The sequence below is a fragment of the Mytilus californianus genome, unplaced genomic scaffold (assembly GCF_021869535.1).
Source record: "Mytilus californianus isolate M0D057914Y unplaced genomic scaffold, xbMytCali1.0.p SCAF_8, whole genome shotgun sequence".
In the NCBI taxonomy this organism is placed as follows: Eukaryota; Metazoa; Mollusca; class Bivalvia; order Mytilida; family Mytilidae; genus Mytilus; species Mytilus californianus.
In genome coordinates this window covers 33,841,672-33,860,341 of record NW_026262734.1, presented here as the reverse complement: position 1 = coordinate 33,860,341, position 18,670 = coordinate 33,841,672, and the positions used below count along the sequence as shown (strand labels likewise).

Below are 18,670 nucleotides of genomic sequence, written 5' to 3'. Positions count from 1 at the left end.
GCATTATCTTCTCTATGGCTAGAATTGAAAGAAAATATTTTTATGCAGATACATACTTTCGTCATGTGTCATGCAAAATAACGATTTTGTTCTAAATGATTACAAATAATAATAAACAGCTGCGCCATGAGTGCATGATACGCCCGTCGCGTTTTCAAAGAATAAAGTTCAATGATATCTCAATGTCATATCAGAAATTTATATAAATTGAAAGGGAGCTTACGTCAATAGATATAATGTCATAGGACTTATACATTTAGACATAGCTCTACAAAAAGAAGGCAGTGATTTACTGGTGTATCACCAATATAAATAATATAGACAGTAATTGTTTAGTGCCTTTAAATATCAGCTTTATTTGTACGAGGCTAAGAAACAGGTGTAATGCAAGCTTCAGCGAGCTTTTGCTCCTGTTTCGAGCAGAGTGGCTTGTTTAGTTCTATTCAATAAGATAAATACACTAACCAGCAACTGATCTGGGTGTTGAATGATCAGACTCCATTTCCTGCAAACATCTTCGAGGTTGTTTGTGTCCACTAGTTGATGGCTAAGTTAATGGTGTCTGATCATTAACTCTGTTTGGTTCTAGTATTGATGGTGTCTGTGGAAGTGGTGGCAGTGATGGGAGGCTTCATCTGGATGTTTTTGGTGGAGGTGTCTGTTCTGTTGGTTTTTTTCCCCTTTTCTTTTTCTTGATATCGATTTGTCTGGAGTGGCATCAGAATCATATCGTACTGGTTGCCTGAAACACAAAAATGTTTAATACTAAATAAAAAATGTTTTTATTCAATATTATATAATATACTTTCAAAGAAATTGTGTGTGCATAGTATAGAAATTCTTTATTTGACCAATTATGGACCCTTGCAAGTTTTAAAATTTATACAATGATTACAAGCAATAAAACACAACACAGTCAATAGAATAATGAATAGTTAGTGCACGCACATGAAAGAGAAAAGTTAATAGGGGAGACAATCAATTAATATGTAATGATTATTTCCCGTTGAACAGTATCTAATAAACTTTCAATGTTCAGAGTTGGAAAAAAAGAAGCCCCAACTGATTAAGTATAAGTATAACTTTCTCCCATGTTCATGAATCATCAATTATTTAAGCATGAATTAAGGGACTGGTCTGACAGATATTCTAATACAAGTATGATTATTACCCTAATTATTAATGAAAATGTTTGGTTAAAAAACAAAAATTACTTTCTGATCCTTTTCCCATCTGTTTTTGTGCATCTTCTTCCTCAGTTTGTATGTCAGAGGCAACTTCGACCTGCTTCAATTTGGAAAAAGCTACAGCTCCTTATGTCGTCTGAATTGCAATGTACGTAATTGTTCTGTAATTTATATATTCGCCATCCGTAATAATTATTTAAATGTTTATTTGGCATGCCATACTCGACAGAAGTGCGGACGTGAAAGAAATCAATCTTCACCAAAAACTTCAACGGATATTACATTTCACGCACGGAGGTTACATTTCGACTATTTCGTCTTTTATAAAACATAATACGTGTATCTGAAGAGAGAAGTTGTATTAGAATTAAATGTTGACACCGATATCAATCTGTTGGGTATAGAATTCATTTTCAAAATTGGTGTTTGGTTAAAAAACAGTCTGAGATTACATGCTGAACAAATTTTTGCATTTTTCACCTTTGTTTCAAGACTGATATAATTTGGAATAAATGACCATTGATATAAACAAAATTATTCAAGGTAACCTTATAACTCATACCACACTCTATATTGTGCTAAATATTTTGTCAAGCTTGGGTCTTTTATCCGTTCACGGAAATTACAGGTTTACGAAGAAAACATTATTACGGCCAGTACGATCACTATGGTAGTGCAATATGTACTAAACTTAATAAAAATAAAGAAACATAAAATCTCATATAAAAGTATTAAAAGCTACATTTATAAAAAAAACTGGGTTGGATGGAATCATATTTTGGAGAAATAGTCCTTGGAAACGGGTTTTCACATTCATTAGACTTCAAATGACAATTTTTATTTAGCTTTTTTTTCAGTTGTCAAATTTTTTCAGTTTGAAATTTTTTTTAAATTCGTTTCTTGATTTCTGTGAATCAGATGAGTGATTACAGGCTCCTTGGAGCCCCTGGTAAAAATTCATTTACCAATCACCAATCAATAATTCTATAATATTTGTTTAAATTTTAATAATATAATTGCCGATTACATGCCGTATAGATAATTTCGGAAGTTGCTGCGTTTAGAAAAATAAAAGCACTTGTTCAAATTTACTCAAAATCGAATGGAAAATCGTATTGTGTGAACAGAACGCTGTACGATTTACCTGTGCGACGGTATCAAGTCGGATGGAAAATTGAACGGAAAATCGTATCGTGTAAACGCACCTTAAGTTTCGATTTCAAAACGACGTTTCGACTTGACATTCGACTTCAGATTTTAGTGTTCACACGGTACGATTTTAGTCGAAAGCAGGTGCATAGGTAAAAATCGAATGAAAATCGTATCGTGTGAATACACCTTAAGAATAACATTTATACAAGTTTGAAGGATGGTGCAACATACTAGACGTACTTGTTTTATCGCTCCTTTTTGACAAGACAATTTTTAAACAACAGAATGTCAATTGTATTGTTAGTGTAAATAATATATAACCATCTGATGTTGAACTGACTAAGAAAAGACCACTGGTGGTGCGTTTCTTTAGGTATTATATATTGCAAATATAATTTCGTTTCGGGGAGAAAGAGGTTTGCCGGTCTTTTGCGACTACTAGTAGTAATTATGATCAATAAAATTCTTTTTGTTTAATATAAAAAGGTTGCTTCTTTCTCGAATCTATGGGAAACGACGAAATGGAGTGACCTCCACCATTAATATAAACTCATAATTGACAATATGATGACACACGAAGATAGATAACTCTGTCTGATATTCGCCTCTGCACAATAGATAAAGTTGATTTTTTCTTTACAAAATTTTAAAATTCAAATTTAGATCTATTATTTTATAAAGTAAAGTATTCGCATTCCAGTGAGTACCCCCTCCTGGCTATTATCAGCCATATTTTATAAGCATACAAATGAGCGAATGTATGGGCGTCGCGAAAATGGGATAGCAGGATACCATTGTGAATGCAAACAAAATGCCATTTTACTGATTTGTAACTTTCAATATCATAATTGTTATCAAGTTGCATTCCTTTACATGCATACATCCTCCGAGAAAGGACAGATTATTTTAAGGATGAAATTGAAAAGAAAACAGAAGTAAACCCAGTCGGGGTGCGTATAAATGTTTCAATCTTAATTGTGTGTAATAGTTATCTTTATACCATAAATATACGGATAGATTTCACACTAACCATGTACATGAGGAGACATCTTCAACCTTAAATGTTTTGTAAATATCTCAACTATATCGATTCGTTTTTCATAAATTAATAAAGGGAAATGTGATTTGCTCCTATGTAAAAGGACGAGCCAACAACGTTTGACACTTTGCCAAAATGTATTGTATAATATTGTGATATGTTCAATTACAAACCTTTCCGTGAAGTTTTCATTGTTATTCAACGCAGAATAATTCTCTAAGATATTTGGGACGATCTCATTTCACAAAGGATCTCTTTTGTTTACTTATTGTACCCCGAACTTATTAACCTGGTGTAGGTCTGTAAGTTGAGGTTTTATTTACTAAAAGTTAATCGGACGTGACTAATTAAACAAGACACCTGTGAATCAGGGGGTCCAAAGTAGGATGTAAATAGCAATCAAGAAAAATACCATCATTTACAGTTTCAAAGAATAAAAGTGCATTTGATCATCCCCGGTTAAATATTAGACGGTATTAAAGTTCAAATTTGTCCGAAACCCATAAAAAAAAATGCCTGCAATTGGAATAGATATACACAATAAGCACATTTTTTTTACTTTTTTACATCTTTATATAGTCTTCATTGCCTTCAAATTCGTTTTCTGTTTTTTCTTTTTTTTTTTTTGTATCCGTCTATCGGGGAATGAAGAATGAAAAGGGGGGGGGGGGGGTGTTAAATAGCTTACCTTACGACATAGGTCAAAGCTTGCCCTTATTCTTGCCAGGCATAGTTTTTGCCTCTTTCCAACGTACGATTATATGATTCAAGTGACTAGTGTCTATGTAAGGTTTGTAACGTTTGTTCTCAGTCGACCCATATTGTATCTCGTCCTTAATATTCATGACATATTTGCAACTGGACGTTTAGACAGAAAACAATCATTCAGAGCTCGAGGCATCGGATTTAACGTCTCCATTTCGACCGAATGTGGCTGGGTATTTATATATTTCGTACAGACAAAAGAATGCCCCTCTTCAGCAAGGGTTTACTGTTGTTCGAGAGAGGTCATGGGCTGACAAATGTGGAAAGGTTAAGTAGCGCCCAGTGACAAAAATGGGACTGATTTATTATATCAAGTGTTTGAAGCCCAGTAATAGGGTCATATTCAAATTGATAAACACAGAAAATATACCACATGTTTCATTTCGTTTCGCTAGTTGAACGTACACTTCAGCTTTTCCTTACTCATTTGTCTTTTCCATTAATAATTTGCTTAGATAATGTAGTCTGCAATCTTATATATGACTCAATAAGCTGGATAGATGAAGTAACTATCGAGAAAGTTTGTATACAACAGTCTCATTTGAAACATACATATTGACCCTTAAAAAAAAAGTTTACTATTATCGAAGCCCGTTTATTGACCTCAATATCTGTGCAATACTACATATGACGCGTACGTTTACCTTAACCATTTTAAAATCCATTTAAAAAGTAATGTGCATACATTGTATCCTATCCAGCGAAGCTGCAGGAAGGGGTGTAAAACCGGGGTGAAATGAAGGGCAATGACTTTTATATTAAACCGAATTGCGATCACATTCATGCATGCATGCATGACGTCCATTTTCACTGAACTAGTACACATTTTTATTTAGGGGCCAGTTGAGGCCCACCTCCGGTTGCGGGATTTTCTCGCTGTGTTGAAGACCCATTGGTGGCCTTCGGCTGTTATCTGCTCTTTGGTCGGGTTGTTGTCTCTTTGAGATATTCCAAATTTCCAGTCTGAATTTTATGTTGACTCTTTTTCAGATCTTGTTCAAGATTATCTTTTTCTATTACAGTTTTTGAAAAGACAAAACCGGATAAAAAATCCTTTAAGAGCAATAATTTCGTCCGTTTTGCTTTTTTGTAGATCTTGTCTTGCTGCTTGTTTTTCTGTTACAAGTTTCTTTCTATCTTCAATTGTCTTAGCCGAAAACAAAGAAATGGGTAAAAATCGTCACTGAAGGCAACTGATAATTTCAGCCTTGTGACTAATTTGTAGACTTTTCTAAATCTCTATCGTTTTCAGGTTAAGCAACAAACAATTATTTATATATGACAATCATTGTTGTCAAAAACGAAAAACGGGTTCATCTGCTATTGAAAGACAATAACTCCTCAGTATTGTGTAGTCGACTTACGATTTCGGTCATATTGACTTATTAGCAGATCATCTTTGCTGATTTCTGTTTATCTCTGTCTACTATGTTTTTTGCTAGAATCACAAAAACTATGATGACTTAAATCGTCATCAAATGGCAATAACCCCTATTAGGATCCAACTACTGATTTAGATCATTTAACTTGTGTGTAGATCTCATTTTGCATTTGGCGGTTTCGCTCTATCAACGCAAAACTAGGTTAAAAATCGTTGCTAAATAACAATAACTACCAAAAAGAGTCGGTCGACTACCCATCCCCTTTGAAAAAGGCATTCTCTAAAAAAATTGGTTCGCGATGGGATATTTTTTTTACAGGCGAGGTCATCTCAAAGTACTGATGATATCAAAATTTGATGAAAAGAAAAATGATGAATAAGTGAAGTGCTGAAATAGCATATTAAAGTGCAAAAGAAGTTTGATGAAAAATATCCTCATTCACACGAGGCAAACATTATACACTTTGACCTCTAAATTTTAGTACTGGTGTGTTGAGAACAATCGGATGTAAAAAAAAAGATTGGTTGATTGATTAACGTCCAGTGCAGTGACAAATGTTACATGCATTTTAAGGACCTAAACAAATCAACAAGTAATACCATCGAAAGATTGACCAGAATTGATTGATTTTTTTTGTTAAAAGTCCAATGGCAATTATTTCATACATATCCAGGCCCAGACACTAATAATAACTCTGGACCAGACACTATTAATAATCAATATAATATGAAGGTTCTGTAAAATGGGGCAAGTATGAAGGGCAGTAAATTTGTATGATTACCATTGAAAAAATAGTATGTTGGAAAGGGGTAGACATTTTAGCTTGCAACAGGCTACGTACGGACCATCATCAAGGAGTTGCTCCAATAATTCTTAATCAAGAAGGGAACGTGACACTCTCGCTACACGCGGCATCAAAGGAGTAGGTCCGGTAAGGGCCTATTTTGGCCTCAATTTTCAGGTTCATCTGATGAAAGATTTTGTACACTTTTTAAATACTTTAGTGTCTATTTCAGTCGGGTCAATTAGTTTGTGTGAAAGATTTTAACTGAGTTAGTCATTTCAGACGCTCATATTCAAGCTAAAATATGAAAAATCTTTCAAATATGCCATAATATGTCACTTTTCAGATAGTTTTTGTCAAAAATGAAAGTGGCCGCATCCGTGTTCACCCTCAACCTTTATATATGTTATGTATTATCATCAAATACAACTTACATTTAAATATTAAGAATGAACACGAATGCGGCCACTTCCATTTAAGACGAAAACCGTCTAAAATTTAACTCAAATGCTAAAATTGTGAAGATTTCAGTAATTTAGCATGACTTAATGATGCTTGTTCCCGATATATGTGCATTGTATTGTCAAATACAGCCCATATTCATGTAGCAGAAGTATTCTACTTTCCAATAAATAGCTAAAAGTTTACATTATAACAATTTTGTAAAAATGATATATTTTGGGGCCAAAAAGGGGTCTTACTGAACCTACTCCTTTAACGTCCCCATTTAAAAAAAGTAAGCAGTTAATTTAACATTATTAATTATTTGTTTACTATGGGGTTTCTCTACTATTTTTTAAAAAAAGGTACGATTTATTGTTTATGACTATGTCGAGCAATTATAAAACTAGGAAATGTAAGACATTGTTTTAATGGTTGTCGCTAAATTAAGACTTGGAAAGTGAACAACGGATGACTAAAATAAAAAAAAAAGTATTGAACAACGGATGACTAAAATAAAAAAAAAAGTATTTTTTTCATATAGTTCATTGTGTTTAAAAATGATGATCAATTTTGCAGAATATCTCGAAAATATCGAAATCAGATTAGTTTCAGTTACTTTTAATTTACTCTTTTGATTTACTCAACAACCTTATGATATATTTCATCTTTATTGCTCAACCTTGCTATATATTTTTAAGCTCGAAAAATAGACCTATTCCTTTGGCTTATCGCTACCACTCATTACATAGGAAGTGAGCCCCGATTTTAACCTACATTACTTGATCCTAAAGATGTTGCATTTAGACTGTTCAAGTACGATTTTATCTATTGAAGTTTACAGGCATTGTTTTTTTTTTTATTTCTTTAAAACAAAAAGAAAAAATAATTTATAAAACAATAAAACTGGAAAGAGAGCATTGTAACTATAACTCATTTGCATGTCTCGTAGCTTAGGCAAAGTTCATAATACGAATCTAAATGAACATTTGCATTAATATACTAAAGAACCTTATGCATCTGGGTCTGTTTGATAGGAAATTGTATATAAGCACGATGTTAAAAAAGATTTTTCATGTCAAATATAGATAAAAGAAAGTTGTTTAGTTGTGGTGTTGATTATATTAGACAACTTTATATGACAGTTAATAACTATTTTTGGAAAGATGTTCTAAGATCCTGGGAAATGATTATTCAAAATCAGAGAAACTTCACTTATGATTCATTTTTATCAAATCCACTGTGGCTAAATAATAATATCAAGATTGGTCATAAATCAGTAATTTATCAAGAATGGTTCAAAAGTGGTATTAGATTTGTAAATGATATAATAGACCAAAATGGATCTTATATTTCATTTGACCAATTTAAGCAAAACTATAACATTATCACAGATTTTCTTAAATTTAACAGTGTTATTTCGGCAGTGAAAGAGGCATCAAAATATTTCACTAAAGGATCTTACAAACTATGTTGTCCTTTTATACCATCATGTCTACAAGTATTTTGAAAACATTGTAAAGGATCAAAAGATATGTATTCTGTACTGACAAGAAATAATGTTATTCCTACTGGACAGTTAAAGTGGGTTAAAATTTTAGGTGAACAGAATCTGAACTGGAAAAATATTTTCAGACTGCCTTTTGCTGTTACTAAAAATAGTAAACGACAGTGGTTACAATATAGGATTAACCAATGCATTATTGCAACAAATCAGTATTGCGTTAAAAAAAACTGACCGATGATCCTTTATGTACATTTTGTAAATCAGAAAACGATTCTATAGAACACCTATTTTGGAATTGCAATACTGTACAAAATTTTCTTCAGGATATTGATAACTGGTTCCTTTCCGGTGGAATAAGTCTCTCACTGAATAAATTAAACTTTCTTTTTGGAGACTTATCCAAGATATTCCCCAACAACCCATACAACATGATTTTTCTTTATATTAAACAATATATGTATAATTCTAGATGCTTTAAAAAGAATCTCTCATTGCAAGCAATTATAATAAAGCTGAAAGATATGTATAAATTAGAGAGTATGATAGCTGTAAAAAATAAAAAGATAACTGAATTTGACAATAGATATAAGAAGATGTGGTATGAGTGCCAATGAGACAACTCTCCATCCATTTCCAAATTTATAAAAGTAAACCATTATAGGTCAAAGTACGGTCTTCAACACGGAGTCTTGGCTCACACCGAACATCAAGAAATGTATGGAATGTTTTTGAAAAACTGTTATCGAATACTAGCTAATGCCTATTTTTGTTATAATTTCTTATATGACTATTTACTTATAATTTATTTTAAAGAAAATATTATTGTCATGTTATGTCTTTGATTTGTGTTGCGGGCTGTTACGAAAGAAATATGTATAGTTAATTTTTCAACATGAATATGTTGCATTTAAAATTTAAAAAAAAAATATAGATAGGAATGTAACTGGATAATCATTTTGTTATTTGTTTTTTTTTGTTTTTTTGTTTTTTTGTTTTTTTTTCTCTTCTTCTTCATTTTCAACTCCTGTACTCCTATCTGTTAATTGTTATTATTTATTTATTTATTTATTTATTTATTTATTTATTTATTTATTTATTTATTTATTTATTTATTTATTTATTTATTTATTAAATTTTCTATTTTTTTAAACATTTTTCTTTTGATCTATTCTATAGAAAATGTAAAATATTTCCAATTATGATGAATTGATAAAAATGACATTGTGTATATCTTACATGTATTCTATTGTATGTATGTCATGTATATGTTTTAATTGTTGGAAATAAAAAAAATCAAAAGTTAAAAAAAAAAAAAAAAAAAAAAACAGATTTACTTACTGTTTTCTTATGGTCTGGTCTTTAAGAATCTATTTCTTGACTACGCAAAATATATATAACAAAAAAATCTTGTGCAAGACATTCATTGGTCAGTTGTAAATGAGGTCTATTTCGCCATCAGGATAATTACATTATGGTAGCACGTGTGCAGTAATACAAGTAGCACCATTTTTTTAATTTTTTTTTTGCATTTACTTTTATTTATTACGATTAAAATTTGATAGAATCTTTTGCAATTGAAAGGAATAAAAAATATTCCAAAATTATGTTATGATTGGTAGCCATTACAACACAAACCAGATTGACGAAATCTATAAACGGTCAGTGCAAATAATAAAAAATATTAATGTTTCAATAAAAACTGCACTGAATATGTTTTCATGCCAAATTTAATAGAAAATTTGGTTTAAGTAATTCTTATTTCCATGTTTGCCTAGCAACCTGGTTGAAGATAAAACATTTAAACTATTTAATATGTATTATAAATTCAACGATAAACGTTAATATTTAAATTAGAATTTCTCACAACACAAAAGTCAGTACGTTATTTGATATTAAATCATTACTGAAGCGGAACTTAATTTTTTGTTTCGTTAATGGGTACGACAGAGGCCCAATCATAATCATAATCAGAAGGGGCAAAACAACTCAAAACATTCCTAATAAACTGGTCGACTATGTCAATCATTTAGATGTTGATTACAAGCAGACATTGCCTCGACGGTTACACATCCATTAATAGGATACAAAACCGGTTTTCAGTGCATACCACATGATTTGAACATTAAACGCGACAGTGCATTACAATTGCGCGCATTACCATTACATTTGTGCGCAAAAATCGTTACGTTTGCGCGCAGCATTTGATTACATTTGCGCTCATTTTTTACAGGTAAACTCAGGTAAATAGAGGTAGATTATACTTATTTATTTAACTATTATTTTCGAGCAGGATAAGTCTGTTTTATTGTGCACAAGCACTTAGTCCTGAAAATATATATACAGAAGATTCCAGGCCGTTTGTAGCACGCCTGGATTCTCCTGACGGTAGTGGTGCCCAAAGACCTTGAGGAAATATGGAATCTGGTGAAATACTTTTGCAATTATTTACGTCGCATCGCCATGAAATATCCCCCGAAGTGTTCTGTCGATACGGAAAGTAAATCCATCATACACAAATGATTTTTACCCCGATTTGTTTTTGACAAACGAAACTCCATGTGTGTGCCTTTACAAAACTCTGCAATTAATCAAATCGCTATTCGGTAAAATTATGAAACAGAATGCTATTTACTCTGAAATATTCGCAATTAAGTTACATGTATGTTTTAAGCTATTACAAGATTTCTCATGATCACTGTTTATTTGTTTTAAATTCAATAAGAAAAATATATAATTTAAATTTACAAATAGAATATGTTCAAAATTCATATTAACTATAGTCATACTTAATATGAACTACCTTTATTTTACCTGTGTTACCTGTAAAATGAATGCGCGCAAATTTAATCAAAAGCTGCGCACAAATGTAAAACAAAATTAATCCCCAATGGCTCGCAAATGTAATGCGCCCCTTCATTCAACTTTCGAACTGCATTTTTTATCAATGCGATGAAGTAATAAATGCATTTTATGTTTATATGTGTATCTTACATATATAACTGATACAAAAAAAAAACAATCTTGTGTTGCGTTTATAAAGTCCGTCAGTATATTTATTTTTATGCACAAGCTTTAAAGTGTTTTATAAGGTATAGAACTGTTTCTTGTTTTAACACATCTATAATATATACATGACATAGTTTTGAACAGATGATACAGATCCGGGTTTGACATCCGTTGAGGAAATGATATAACCAGTGCACTAGGTACGTTCTTTTAATTTTTGTTATTTTATGAATAATTAGATATTAATCAACGATCTTTCTCACGAGGGCGTTGAATCGTTATAAAACGATAATGTACATAATAAATAAATCATGTATACGCTTAAAAAGTGTACGAAACAACACCAATATTAAGAAATGGAAACAGTAAATAGAAGTATCAATAAATATTTCGGATAACAGACATCCTTCACCATTATGATATAAAATGAATCATATCAATCTATTCTGATTTTACTAAAAAAAATCATTTGAACTTTGGTGGATAGTTAAAATTGTCTCATTGGCATTAATCATACCACATCTCTTTTTTTTTATTATATTAAACGTAATACAAATTAAAAAGCCTAGCCACGCTTGTATAATTCTAAAGTTTCAAAGTTCACACAGGTTAACTATTTACAACAGAGACTGCGAAGATATACACCCTAAACGAATAGCACTGCGCGAATTGAACTTGTATAATTCTAAAATTTCGAAGTTCACGCGACAGAGTCTGCGTAGAGGTGCATCCAAAATAAAGAGCATTGCGCAGTTTGAACTACATCTTTTCATTGATCTTTTTATAAGCTTGATATATCTTCTTTCAATTGCTCTTATTAGACCGAGTATCAGAATGTCCTACCATAATGAAGGTACACATGTAACTTGTCGAAAAATTATATATATACTCCGGAGTCAAAGTTGGTAATAGTAAAAAAGTCTATTGAAATAGTTCAAAATAATACCGTATTTAAATGCTGACAGTTACTTAATGTAATCTTTAAGAACTTTATCTGCTTGTATAGTAATCATGCTGAAATATCGTCCGCTGTAATTTGGTGTACATTACAACATTTTCGTTGTTGTTGAAGCGGGGCACATGTTGCATTTTATCTACTATAATCAGTATGTCAAACTTTCACATTTTCATTGCAAATTTCAGAAAATGTTCCTTTGGAAGCATGTGATAACACGACTACGAAATATACGCATAATAACAATATTCTAATACTTATTTGCAATAGAAATTTTATTCCTGGTAGCAATCTATGCTCTTTATGGACAAAATATACCAATAAGAAACGTTTCAGCGTCGAATGCAAACACCAATAATCTACTAGAGATCGTAGAAATTTCAAAGATTATTAAAAAAAACCTATAAGCATGGCTTGCCTTACAAGCAGAATTTCAAATACCCATTAGAAATAGACATGGTCAAATTATCACGTGATATTCATTCAAACAACACACGGGACAACGTTACGATAATTAATCCTCATCCGTTTAACTACACAATATTGCTTAAACATAAATTCAATTTTATAATTCGGGCAAACTGGGGAATAATTATAATAGTAAAGTCCGACATCCGGAATGTAGACAGAAGGCAAGTAATACGAAATACTTGGGGAAATACTGGTAACTCTTCCGATGTGTCGGTAGTATTTATGCTTGTTATTGGTTATGTCCCTTTGTCTGCTGAAGAGACAAAATACAATGATATTAAACAAGAAAATTTTATTGACGTTTATAGAAACAATACGATTAAGACAATAATGGGATTCAACTGGGCGGTAAAATATTGCCAAACTGCCAACTATTTGTTTTTTGTTGACGACAATTATTTCGTTAATGTTGCCAATTTAATGACATTGCCACAACGATGTAAAAATAAGCACAATGTTTATTTAGGATCCATTACGGCAAAAGAAACACCCTACCGAGTCCAAGATTCAAAGTGGTATATTTCGTGGGAGGAATATCCATATAACAAATGGCCGCCATATATAATGGGAGGAGCTTATTTAGTGTCGATGAAAACTGCAAGACAGTTTCAAATTATTTTTCCATATTATGTAAAACCAATACATATGGATGATGTATTCCTTGGTATACTAGTGTCTCATAAATTAGATATCAGGCCTATTGGTAAATTAAAAAGGGAAGTACTTAAAACTACCGTTCTGTAACTGCAAGTACTCTTTAAATGTGTATTTTGTGTCGTTTAAATTTTTGCTTTTTTGTTAGTTGATTTGTGTGCTTTGTGTTGATTTGATGAGTAAAGCTCTTAACAGTTATTTTTACAGTGTGTCTGTCCAAAGTTAGGAGCCTGTAATTCAGTGGTTGTCGTTGTTTGCTGTCTATCATATTTGTTTTTCGTTTATTGTTTTTTTTTATAAATCAGGCCTTTATTTTTCCTGTTTTTGTAAGTTGGGGACTTTTGTAGTTTATTATACGGCATGGTATTTGCTCATAGTTGAAAGCCGTACGTTGACCTATAATTGCCTACATCTACGTCATGTGGTCTCTTTTTGGATAGTTGTCTCATTGGCAAATCATACCACAACATTACTAAGTATCCTTATTTTGTGGCTTAACCCCTTCATATGCTCATAACAGTCATGTTTGTCACAAGAAAGGGACTTGGTCAGCCGTTTTTTTTTAATATTTGAATGGTTTTTCCTTTTTGAGGGTCTGGATGGGGGTCCTGCATTTCTTTATTCTTTAATTTTTAGACCAATTTTTCTTTATTTATTTTGACCATTTTTCTCTATTCTTTATTTGTTGTGTCTATTTTTGTCTAGTTTTAATTTGTTGTGTCCCCTTTTCTACATTCTCTATTCTGTAAACCCCATCACGAATCTCATTTATATAAATCTGTTGCCTTTGGCATATCTAAGTATAAATGATGAAATGAATTCATAACTTTTCTGGCAATAAAGAATTTGAAAAATGTATATGAAATTGTCTATTGTTAAAGACAGTATGTTGACCTTTATATGTTTTTGTTTATTTTTATTACGTCCCCTAATTGCTGTTGGTGTATACTTCACAAGTGCTTTTAGTTAAACTATAATAATTTACAACACTTAAAATTGCGTAGTATTAATAATTGAAGTTTACCACCCTCTTTCCGCGTTCTTTAGGGTCAACCTCAAGTTGTTAAATATATCTGAAGTATGTGGGATAATTATGTTTTCCAAAAAGTAAATAAATTCACACTTAAAATTACATAATACGTTTACAACGATATGAATTGGCTGTATATACTGGAAAAACGTATGTTGATAATTTAACTGCAGAATTTAAAGAAAAGCGGACGATATCAAAGGGTCAATAAAACCTTGAAGTCGAAAATGAACTGACAATGCCATGGCAAAAAACTTAAAATGACCAAAAGACATTTAATGGTAGACACAACACAAAAACTAAGAACTGATCAAAACGAACCCCATAAAAAAATCGGAGGTAATCTCAGATGCAACATGTGCAATACAGCCAATCAAATCTGTTCCATTTAAATCGAATGAGACATTAACCAAATAAGTCAAAATATCTATAAGACGTGCAGTCTTGTGTTTGTAGTAGCAATTGTTCTATGCCAATTGTTGATTTTAGTCAGTATTTGCCCTTTTCAGAAAATAACAGTATGTAACAAATGTACAGAATTATTTACGTTTACGTCTAGAACATTTTCTGTTTGCTTTACAAAACTTACAATAGAAAATTACAGTAGAAGTGATCGATTGATTGATTTATTGATGGGGGCTTTCATCTGTTTTTACTTTACCATGGCGGCCAGTATTTACTGGTGGGAATGATGGAGTTTCTGTGGGAAAGTAAAAACAGACCTTTGGCAACAAAATTGGCAGTGCTAGTCAGTTTGGATCGTGGTGAAACGTACCTTCCACGAGTGGGGTTCGACACACAACCACAACAATGCAAATGAAGTTGACTTGCTTATGATAGATCGTCTTTGAAATGTGTTGTTAAATCTGTCATTAGTGTTTGAATTAATTTTAATTTGTGAATGATCAAACAATTTATTGTACAGATTTATTTATGAACTTTTACAGTAACAATTTTCAAGGTAATGTTGTTTTTCACATGTTTCCAGCTGCCACAACTTCCATTGTTTTAGTATGCATTGATATCTCCCATTTAATAGCTATTTTAAGTTATTTCAATAGCGTAAAACTTCCTCTCATTTTAAGCTAATTTAACTAATGGTGAAATAATGTATGAATTCACTCTAATCATAAGTGACTATTTCCGAAGACAGATTTTGATATGCCTTTATAACTCTAAAATTAGGTAGCATTCGCGCTGTCGTCATGTTTTATATTAAGATTTGTCATCTCATTGTCAATATTTGTATACGTAACGTCCATATGAATAGCACTCCGTGCTGCATTTAGGTCATTGAAGTATCTATTTGTGGCAAAAGCTTCACTTTGAACATGTTGGAGACTTTTGTACACCTCTTCTTTTATGTGTTTATCCTTTTTTGAAAAATCAATAAAATCACGAATTTTTAAAAATGCCCCCAAATATTTCTTTGCAATATATTTACACTTCAGCATGTCATAATTTATAACGATGATTTCTCGATTGATATCATATCTATAATTAAACCACGCATATTTCCATTCTTTCTGAACCCATATGTCTGCTGAGCCTTCGTAATTCTCGCACAGAAAAATTACAAAATTAAGACTCTTTGACATAACATCAATAATTTCCTCTTCACGCGGACTTCCTTATTCACAATCTCTGAAAGGCAAAAATACTCGGAGGTTTTCGTCTTCAAGAAGAGGGACAAATGATGACGTCAACCAATGTCGTAAAGTAGCGTCATCTTCATTACAAGATATATACACGTCATATGCATATAAATTTGATGAAACGACTATTTTCTTGAAGTACTTTAGGATTTTTCTTACTGTTATGAAAATCTCAAAACGGAAGATATATATTAAAACCGACGAAACTGTCACAATAAACGCCGTCACGGCCAGTGAAATGTTCAACCATAAAATATCTTCATTGTAAAGTCTACATCCAAGTCCATGTTTAGACATATTTAATATGTGAACTTTTTCATTATTGTACTTGCAATATACTCTCGTGTTATCAAAACATTTGCTATGAAATGACGGCAACCAATTTTGAAGCCAAATGTCTTTGCATTTACAAAGAATCACGACTTCTCCTAAATATATCTGACAAGGGTTTAGAGTTTGCAAAGTACGTGGAATTTTCGTTATTTTGTTTTTTGATACATTAATCAAATTCATGTTTCGTAATTTAAAAACAAGATCGTTCGGGATTATTTTGATTGTATTGTTTGATAAATCCAGTTTACTAATGTATTTGCTATAAGAATATATCATGTTTCCACTACCCGTATCGTTGAGCAAACTTGATATTTCTTTACTTGAAAAATCTACCTCTAGGTCAGTTTTCAATGGCAACGCAGAGGGTAATTTTCTTCTTCCGGTTCCGAAACAGTCTACTACAGTTCTTGATCTACCAGGCTGGTAAAAGCAGCGACATTGTGGTGGACATCTGTCGGCAATTGTAAGATTACAGACTAAACGTTCTAGAGTTTGACTTTTTATAAAATCAATTAAAAGCATGTTTTTGAATTCTGGAGGATAGTGACAAGACAACTCAAAATAATCTCTATGCTGCTTATCTAAAACCAGGGAGGCTTTAAATGCAAAGAAATAAATCCGACAATCACATATCCAATTGTTTTCTCGAAAATCAAATCCATAATCTAGAAGTTTTCCTAACAAAAAGAAATTTTTAAATCCTATCTCAGAAAAATTTGCAAAATGTGAAAAATTATTGTTTGAAAAAATAATCATTCCTCCATATCCAAATTGTGTATTCCTTTTGCATGTCCAATGTAGTTCATTGCTTATACTTGATATCTCATTAAAAGAAAAATCTGTTTTGCAGAAAGCTGGTTGTTTTTCCCACAAAAAATTAGTGACATCTACTGTTGTTAAAAAATTATTAGATACATCAAAGTTAAGAAGACTTCCAGCCGTATGTATTAGAATTCCTGGTTCTATATGTCTTAGATTATTGTATGAAAGGTCAATCATGCGTAAAAACTTCATTCCGAAAAAGGTATCGTTTCTCAAGTATTCTATTCTGTTTCTACGCATGATCAGAACATCTAAACTTTTAACACAAGAAATATCAATACTTTTTATCTCATTGTTAGAAAAGTTTATTTCAACAAGTCCTGTAAAATTGCATATGTTAACTGGAAGCCTCTTCGTCTTTTTAAATATGTGTATTATCTGGTACTGAATGTTCAACACATTTGGTTTTTCTATTGTAGGATATTCCGTTTTGGCATTGTGCACAACATTTAATGTCTGTAGTTTTTCTCGTGTTTTTTGTACATTACACATACAACAACTGACCAGACGATATCCATTACAGAACACGGGACATAGTAAATCTGTTCGGTTGAACATAACTTTAAATATGTCATCATTATTCAACAAATCCACGACATTAACAAGGTTCAATATTATCAAATTTAAGCCAATGGAATTCATCATTAATTGTTAACACAGTCTTATCAAAATAGATTATGTGTTTGATAAGTATATATGTATATTAAGTATGTTATCTAACATCCGGAGAGTTCGTTTCCCCCAAGAGATTTATATGACCTTATGACAAATACTTCATACACTCATCCTTGATGACAAACGTATTTCATACAGTTTATCGATCTTGATAAATTTATGTTAAAGTCAAATTGGTATTTTATGGCTTTTTATACTGTATGACTAAGTTATTATTAGGAAATTTGTTTTAAAATCCTTCGATATCGTACCATATAAAGCTCCTGAATTGATATGGGAATTATTTTTTACCTTCGTCTCAAAATCACTATGGCACCTAAGGATGTCTTTTTTTAAGACACGAAAGGAGCATAATAAAAATAATAAAACAAACAAACAAACAAAATAGCTGAGCGATCATTTAAAAATAATGCTTCGTATATAATGTTTCATTTTGATTGCCTCTCACGCCTGCTATTAGTATACTTTCTTTGTTGTATGTTTGGCCCATTTTAATTTTATAAGAATGCTGAAACACATCTGTACAATACCTTCTTTTGTAATTTTACATATTATTACACGTATAGCCTGGTATTGACAGTCATTTAAACATTGAGTTTTTATCCAAGTTGTTCACTTTGAACGTCAGCAATGCAATTCCATGTTATTTTGCGAGGTAAAAGTAAATAATGCTGTATGTTTGTCATGTTGATACATACTGTTATAAGAATCATTTATTATGATGTTTTTTTCTCTGGAAGGGACAATAGTCTCAAACAACCTATATATATTCTGAATACAATAAACAATTTGTAAAGGACAATTTCAACCAC

At 31.6% G+C, this 18,670-nt stretch overlaps 1 protein-coding gene across 1 annotated transcript; it reads right to left on the bottom strand.

Annotated features, from left to right (window-relative positions):
• Positions 1–15,884: 15,884 nt before the first annotated feature.
• LOC127711779 (slit homolog 2 protein-like) lies at positions 15,885–17,848 on the bottom strand. The gene has a single exon (XM_052217905.1). The coding sequence runs from the start codon at positions 17,826–17,828 to the stop codon at positions 16,005–16,007; it is 1,824 nt and encodes a 607-aa protein (XP_052073865.1). The 5' UTR covers positions 17,829–17,848; the 3' UTR covers positions 15,885–16,004.
• Positions 17,849–18,670: the final 822 nt, after the last annotated feature.

What these genes read in the sequence shown, in the direction of transcription:
- LOC127711779 (XM_052217905.1), bottom strand. Translation starts at nt 17,828, where the DNA reads ATGATGAATTCCATTGGCTTAAATTTGATAATATTGAACCTTGTTAAT.